Below are 8592 nucleotides of genomic sequence, written 5' to 3'. Positions count from 1 at the left end.
AACTGCCAGAGACTTTGCTGGCAGAATTGTCATTTATTTCTACTTCAGAGAGTGTCGGTCTAAGCAGAAGGCTAACAAAAACTTAAGGTCTAGTATTTCAAACAGGACTTGGTTGACGTGATTCTGTTCTTAATGAGCTCAGATGCTTGCTATCACCTTATACACAAAAACGTGGATTTCCAAAAAAGCTCAGGAGCCAGTGTGCATCTCTGTACACCCCAGCCACTGCACTTTCTGTTGACAGTCTGGACACGGAGGTTGGCCAACTGGTGGTTTTTTTTAGATATGGCTGTGGAATTTTTTTAGAGACCAGATAAGGAGAAAATCCTTGTTTCTGTATTGCAGAGTGACCTAAACTTGCCACAACCTAAAGTTGTGGAAAATGCTAAGCCTCCAGCATTCAATCAGAAGGGCAAAGGGAAAAAAGGGTCTTGGAGTATGAGCAATGCAGGAGTCCTGCACACATGTACACCCCTTTTAAACATGGACATTTGCACACATAAGCTTACCTACAGCAAACGTTTTCCTAGAGGAAAAAATATTTCCTCTCTGTGTGATTTGGTTCAATAATAACATCGTTTTCTTCTTTAAAGAAGCCTGAATGATGAAAGTTATGTTTCACATTGCGAAATCTTCCTTGCCAAGATTTGATGCAAAATCCACATTATAAACTCTGGGAAGGAAGAGCTGCTCAGAAAAGCACAAAGCAGAAAAAAACAGTAAATCTCAGGGTTTCAAAAAAAAAAAAAGGATAATTTTCATTTCAGTTTGGCTCAATTCAGCTGTAATGCTTCATTCTTTCTTTTAAATATCTACACTGTCTCAAGTGGGATAATTTAGGCCCCTAAGAGAACACTGCAGCCATTTCAATGTACAGGACCTGACTTCCAGGCCCATGGACCATCGCAGCATCCAGCGACTCCAGAGATACTTGGTAGTGTGCAGCATTTGGATAAGAATCTATGTGCATACCTTTGGGATGACTGAGAATACTGACCATGCATACAGGCATCACAGAGTCACCACAAAATAAACTGGCAGAGGTTGAGACATTACAAAAACAGGAGGAAAAGAAAAAAAAAACTGGAGGGAAGAGTTTCCTTCAGACCGCAGCCCTTAACTTTCTAAGGCCATGGAGTCTGAAGATCAGTTGTCTCTCCTTCAGAGCAGCCATTTCCATAAGCTGGGTGTGAAAGGCTTACTCTGCCTTGGTAACTTCCTGCATTCATTTTTAAAAGGTGTAGAGGGATAGACACAGAACAAGACAATAGCTAATAAAATTTGTACTTTCATACAAACCTTGAATATACTGAGCTAAGTAATGAAACACTGGTATGGTAGATTCCATCAAATTTCCAAACTGAAAACCAGTGGCAGACAACTTGCATTTTCCATCAACTTCAACGCTGATTTTCATTTGGATTTCCACTTCTAACTTTAAAACTTCAAAATAGTCGTGAAATTCACAATAAAAGCTAGTGTTATCTTTAGAGCATATATTCACCTTTTCTGAATCCCTTGAATACACTTCTCCAAATGGTGTGTTTTACAAGTTCTTACGTGGTAGTAGCAGTAATAAACTGAAGTTGTTTGCTTGGTGGTTTTGTTGAATCATATTTGGATATATCTATACATACTAGCAAAATATACAGCCTTTGGAAATGTTCATTTTCCTAAAAGCCATGGGACACAAAAAATATGAAAAATGTGTGAGCTCAGAATGAACAAATGGGCAAAACTCAAGCAAAACATTAGCTTTACAGACATAGGAATGGGAATTCCTTATGAAGCACCTACATCGTTTGTTTTACTTCTCTTTTGCTCCCTCCCTCCCCACGTTTCTCAGCAACTCCTTCGTGTATGTTCAAAGGGAGGTTTTCTTCCTCTGAAATGGAGAACACAGATATTCTCCCCCTTGTCCCTCCAGCTCTTTCTTCACTCTTTTTTTCCAAACCAAGTCAGCAGAAATAAGGCAGGACTTTAGCACTTGTGCCCAAGGCAACACAAAAATGGCAGACACCAACCAAGCACACACAGACAGTGGTGGATGTCACAGCCTCATGTGAAATCCAGGACTATACTTCAAATTGCCTGTAATGAGGTTCTCCTTCAAATCAGGCTTTGTATTGGCAACATTGCAACATGCTTATTCTCATCTTTCCTAATGAAAACCTCCTGAAGCGAAACTAGAAGTAACTCTTTCATTCTCATTCACTGCTTTTATTAATGGTTCTGGCCATGTCAACTTTCACAGAAGATGCAACCAACAGGGAGGAGTTTCCTGACAATTAGCTTGTTTCCCAAGATTTCTCATCTTGCAACAAACTGAGTTTAGGAGTGACTTTAACTGCCTAGGCTGCAACATAGCCCTTTTTCCCCCTTCCTCCCCCTGCCCCCCCCCCCCCCCCCCCCCCAATTTACTCTTGGCAATGAAAAGTACTTTCTGTTTTGAACCCTTTTTTTAGCAGGCCAAATGGATTTCCTTGGTTGTTAACCATTCAACCAATGCAATGTGATTCTGAGTCATTGGGCAGAGAAAAAGAGCAAGGTGGTGGCACACGGATCATCTCCCCCTACTGTCTGCCATACTGCTACTCCAAGCACACTTTCATTTTTAACCTGACGTAACACCAAGAACAGTCTTTCTTGACTGCTACAAGACCACTTGCATGCATAATATTTGCTAATTGCTACCCAAAACATGGTTTTGTTTTGCTGCTGGTGAAAGATGCATCATCCTTATGAGGATTCACATCGTCACCTAGACATTGTACACAGGAGAAAGCATAAATTACCAGTGTTAAACTATCCGCTTGCCTACAGTCTGCCCTAGCAAGGCAAAGTGAAAACCAAAAATATTTCCCATGTAATACGCTGGTGATTATCAACTCATTTTTGTGTGTTGGTTTTTGGCACATTATTGCTTGATTCCAAACATGTGCCTGCAGGACTTCTGTGTCCACCAGGCAGCGTCACTGACATTTTGCAGTTTGTCTTTACGCTCATATTTTCCCAGAATACAAAAGCACAGTGCTGTGCTGACCACTACTTTTTTTCCATGCAGTAATTCAGATGCATCCACTTAATAACCTGCCGTCGGCGTTTTGTGGTACGTACGTATTGGTGAAATTTTCTTGGAAGAACATTTGGTCGGGGTGGGAGGTGTGGGTGGACCAGCTGGTGAAGACTCACAGCTGGAAGCAGCTGCAGGGAACCAGGAGAGATCTCCCATTCCTCATGAAGAAGAGTTAATTCCAGTGCTGGCCCAGCACCCTGCTTATTCAATGCCAAGCCCAGTTTTGTCTCAATAAAGCAACTCATACCCATGTGCTAGAAATATTTTGGAGAGCTTAAGCTAAAGGATAAAGTTCATGGAAATTGGTGAATGCGCGATAGCCATTTATTCTCCTCTGGGAAAAAATATGACAATCCATTTATATATTCAGACTGAGCATATTTGTAAAGGGACCGTTGAGAGTAAGCTGGCTCACAATGCTACAGCGAGGGGGACAGTGGAGAGAGGGACACGAGCTGAGCCAAGGGACACCGTTTCGCAGGAAGACAGGCTGGGCAGCAGCTAGCGAGGGAGGGGGCAGCAGGGAGGCAAAAGGTGCAGCGCAAAGCCTTGGACTTGGACAGGACACAGTAAACACCGCGGACAACTCGGGGAACTTCTTCAGGGCTGACGCGGACACAACATGGGAAGAGACACTGAACTTGTCAACTAACCTGGCCTAATGATACTGCCAATATCAATCCCACACAAAATTTCACATGAAACTCACATCTCTGACACTGTTAGGAAGGGGATGGGAAGAGTAGTACTAACAGAAAAAAGGTAGGAGACTTTCCTCCTGGTAGGCAGAGGAGGGAAGACACTCTCTAATGTGGTATTTCAGAATCAGCAATTCAGCATCAAGTGGGAGAGGACTTGAAACAATGTACAAAAATGGAACAAGGACGTGCCATAAAGCCCCCAAATATATACCAGAGGAAAACTAGGAGTCAATTCAGTACTACGCCTAGGGGCAACACCTTTCATTGAACTGGGTTAAAATATTGTATCTTACAGTATTTTACCTCTCTGCTGGGGAAAAAGTTGCCCCAAAACAGCTGCTTTGAAGGCTTGGTAGTTGACATACCCAAAAAGTCTGGCCTCCTAAATAAAAGGGGACCACTTCTGCTTCACAGAAATTTAAAAAAAAAAAAAAAAAAAAAGTAAAAAAAGGATATTAATATTCATTTACACTGTGTAAACCTGTAAGACTTGCAGAGTAAGTTGTAAGAGTAAGATCTATGGAGTAAGTCTGGCGTATGGTACTAGAGACAAATAAATTATCATCATGATTCATGAAAAATCTTTAACGGAGTAAAAATAACCCCTATTTAACTCTAGTACTCTGCAGGATTACAATATCCAAATCCTCAGTGCTTTGCAGGATTGAAAACTAGATTTTCTACAAACTGCAGGAGTTCCCCAGCCTCCCATCATGAACTCTAGTGGACAGAATAAAAAGCTAGTGGGAAACACATTTCCCAGGTTGAAAAATATTATTAAGGTGAGAAATGTGACCAACATACAGTTGAGGCATTATTGTATATCACACTTCTGGAGAAACAGTCACTAAGCTACCTTTTATTAGCAATTTCTGCAACTTTTCTAACATTAGAAATACAGCAAAGATTGTCTCAAGATTTCAGTAATTCTGTAATGTAAACGTTTCAAGTGAACAATATAATGGTTTATAATGTAGAGAGCATTAGGTAAAACAAAATATGCACAGGCTAAATAAATGGTATTCAGTTTATGAAAGGCAGCAAGAAAAGCACCAAAATACTGGGGGGGGGAAAAAAAAAAAAGGCTAAGGACTTAAATGGAAAAAAATCAGCGTACACACTAGAACACGTAGGCTTATGGACCCAGATGCACAGGATAGCCCACTCCTACGGGAAAATGCTACTGTGCATCTCTGGAGAGAGAAAAAAGATCCACATCACTTTAAAGAGTGATTTAGAGGAGAGGTGCTCAGCGCCGCAGGAGGCTGGGAGCAGGTGCTGCCCACCCTGGCTGAGGAGCCATAACAGCTGGCTGCTTTTTAAGGACTCGTCTGGAGCGGCACAGCACGAGCAAGGGCACCGTCCTGCTGGACGCGGGTACATCGACCGACGTGCTGTCTCGTGCCTCGCCTGCTCTGTGTGCGCCGCCTGCTTACACCTTAAGCACAGCTGATGCAGGGGAGAAAAAGCCTGCAGAATGTATCCCTCTCTCACCTCCCCTTCTAGCCATCAAAATCCCATTGACTTAACTTCTCCCAAAGAGATGATCCTTCAGCCTTGATCCTCACTCTGCCTGCTTCTCCGTTTCCATGGGAGGGGAAGACCTGGCTCTCTGGGGCTCGCATGGGAACGGTGCCCCACAGCATCCACAGAAGTGAGACTGCTCAGCGATCCATGTCCGTAGCCTTTTCACAGACTTGCCTCAGCATGGGTAACTTACACACCAGGAAAGTTGTCTTGCATTAGGTCTTTACAGCTGTTGGACCTTAGTTTCACCTCACCCGGCTTCCCCCAGCCCACCCCTTTGTATAAGACCTCGTGATGCACACAAATTCCCATAATAATTTTGACAATCTCTCTACTTCTTGCTTTATCAGAAGGTGCTGCTCTCCCTGCAGCAAGGTGGCAATTTAAATTTGTGCTTTTGCTAAGTGCCTAGCTTTTCATCTGACAGTAGTCGGGACGGGGGCATGATGTGGAAATACACCAGCTGTGGCAATAATAACGGCGTGATGGAGCGTGTGGCTACTCAGAAAACAAAGGGGAATAATTTTCCACTGTTGCTGCATCACAACCGCAATAACACAACTGAACAGCAGGACTCGAGACTTGAGGGGAGGGATTCTCTCTACCACCGCAGACATCTACGCACCCCTGCAAACCACGTCAGTCTAACACAGAAGAGGGAGCGGGTCGGACGCAGCAATTAGGACGCCTAAAATTCTGCAGCATGGACTGGAACACATTGTGCTGCCTCCCTTTCAGTTTTTTATTTGAGGATGTATCCGAGGAAATGGATTTCCGGGTCTGACTGTTCTGGGTCCGGATCAGTTTCTCGTGTTCCCGTATTTGTCTCTGTAAGTGGTTCTGGATGGCAATTCCCAGGGATTCTGGATCGAGGGAAGCACCGTAAACCTCCCACGTCATGCCTTGCTCGTCCCAGACAACATCCCTGACGTGCTTGGACTGCTTCACCTGCACTTTCGCCTCCATGGCCGGGGTGGGCTGCTTTTTGTTTTCCCCCAGGTTTGGCAAGGCCTGAGCTGAAGCAGGAAGAGCTGCTGTGTGAAGGTCACCTCTGGCCTCCTCAGCCTGGCGGCCTTGCTGCTGAGGAGCTGCTGATGCCTCCGAGGGAGGGGTGAGACGCGCAGAGCTCGCACTCAACTCGGGCATCAGTCCTGCCTGCAGGGTCTGGCCACCAGCCGTCTGAGCTTGGCCAGTGGCTCCCTGGCCTTTGCTCTCTTCCTTTTTGCCTGCATCCTCCGAGCGCACCTTTATGCAGACAGCAGCAGGTTGGCTGCTAACATTCATCCCTCCTTTAGGATCAACCACTACCGAGTTTTCTTCCTTTGGTTTTACCACAGATTGATGAAGAATGGCCTCCCCTTGACTCGCACCCTTACATTGCACAGGCTGTTGCTCAGAGCTGCCCAGGACCTCCTTCTGCTTGACTTCACCATCTGTGCTACAGAGTAAAGGTAACTGGCTGCTTCCTGCATCATGGACAAGATCTCGCACGTTGTTCTTGGTTCCTGGGACAGCGGCAGCAGAAGTGGTGCTTGGTTCACCAGCACCAGACCCAGACCGTGCAGGAGCTTGATTAGTGGAGTCAACTGCAAGCTGCTCAACAGGGATGGGTGGGACTGGAGCATCCATCGGCAGCCGAGCAGCATCCTGGCCGTCACAAGCTGCACCGATCATTTCAGCATTACCCACAGATGTCCCTTGGGAGGCAACGGCTGCAGGGGAAAAGGGGAGAGCAGGTTTTGCATTATCTGCTGAGGCTGGAGACACCACATCAGATGGGGCTCCAGGCAGTTTGACAGCCTGGGTTTGGGCTGAAGCAGTTACAGCCGTAACAACAGTCGACTTTGATGTCTTACCAGGAGAACATGGGGACTTTTGTCGTGAGGATAAACTGTCAGTAAGTGCAGACTGGCTCAGCCCCATACCTCCTTGATAAATGATGTGCAGTTCTTCCTTCTCCTCTTGAGGAAGATTCCCTTTTAAGAAGGCAACAAGGATGCTGGGACTGGTGGAGGCCGATTTGCTCTCCACGGTAGCCACGGCCTGAACCTCAGCATCTTGCCATGTCCTGCTTACTACTTCCTGAGTTAAATTGCTGCTCTCCGACTGAACCGTCATTGTACCCGTGTCTCTGAATCTGGAGAGCTGGGTGGGGTCTGGACTGCCCAGCTCGGTGCCCACGTTGCATACGGGATGTGGACTCTCGTGGCTAGACTGGGCGAGTGCCTCGCTGCTCTGCACCACTTCAGTTTTATCTGTGGGATGCAACTGCATGGTGTCTGCAGCCCCGCTTTTGGCCTCCAAACCGGTCTGTGGGTCTCTCCCCAGGTCAGCTTCGGCGTGCCTTGCTGGCGAGGCTGACTGACACGCAGCAGAACCAGTTTTTTCTGCTCCCCTGTCTTTTTCCCCTCTTTGCAGAAGGTTTGCCTGAGAAGTATGGCAGGACTCATTACCCCTAACAGGGTTGCCTGGGGAAGAATAATTTAACACCTCAAGTGCTGGCTGATCATCAGCCCCCTGAGCTTTCAAGGCAGAATCATCCATTTGCGTCAGGGAGCTCGGTTTCGCCTGGCTGCCTTGCACAAACTGCCGGGAGCTCTGGGGGGCTGGCATCATCTCTGGCCCCTGCCCCGCCAAGGGGGGTCCTGCTGCAGCGGGGGCTGGTGCTGCCAGTCCCTGGCTGCCCGCTGGCTGGGAGCAACCAGCAGGCTCTACGGCTGCGGGATGCCCCTCCACGGCTTTCCTGGCGAGCCCGGGAGGGAAGGCTTCCTGCTGGCTAGCATCGTCCTCGCTGCATTGCTCACACTTCTGTGTGCTGGCAGCCGCCGTGCATTTCAGGTCGAACAAGCAAACTCCAGCAGAGCCGGACGGCGTGCACGGGAAGCCATTGCTGGCCCTCTCTCCACTGGGTATTTGGGGCTGGTGCTTAGCAGACTGCAGGTCTCCCAGGTGGTCCTCCTCTGCAGAAGCTGTGAGCAGGGAAAGCTTAGCAGATCTCAGAGGATCTGGTACAGTCCCCATGGACTGTCTCCAAGAGGTGGTTTACCCTCAGCTTCTCCTCGGAGTTTTCTCGCCACGTGGTGGGTACAACAGGGCAGGCTGTCGGCGACAAGTTTCCTGTAAAGCTAATCTGTTAATGAAAGAAACACAGTGTTAGCAGCAGTCAGATTTAAGATGAAAAAGTACCCAGAATAGATTGATTTTACAGCTTGGTGAGAAATACTTGCAGACAAGGGGGAAAGTGAAGCATCTGATTCTGCCTAAAAGTCACGTAAAAGACACGGATTT

General features: G+C 46.8%; 1 protein-coding gene across 1 annotated transcript; it reads right to left on the bottom strand.

The window, feature by feature from the left end:
* Positions 1-5943: 5943 nt before the first annotated feature.
* On the bottom strand, positions 5944-8325 carry GPRIN3 (GPRIN family member 3). The gene has a single exon (XM_009490852.1). It carries the CDS (start codon positions 8323-8325, stop codon positions 5944-5946), a length of 2382 nt encoding a protein of 793 aa, XP_009489127.1.
* Positions 8326-8592: the final 267 nt, after the last annotated feature.

The sequence above is a fragment of the Pelecanus crispus genome, chromosome 4, assembly GCF_030463565.1.
Source record: "Pelecanus crispus isolate bPelCri1 chromosome 4, bPelCri1.pri, whole genome shotgun sequence".
In the NCBI taxonomy this organism is placed as follows: domain Eukaryota; kingdom Metazoa; phylum Chordata; class Aves; order Pelecaniformes; family Pelecanidae; genus Pelecanus; species Pelecanus crispus.
The sequence above is the reverse complement of the archived record's forward strand: the minus strand, read 5'-3'. Positions and strand labels throughout refer to the sequence as shown.

Coding starts and splice junctions, on each gene's coding strand:
- GPRIN3 (XM_009490852.1), bottom strand. CDS start 8,325: ATGGGGACTGTACCAGATCCTCTGAGATCTGCTAAGCTTTCCCTGCTC.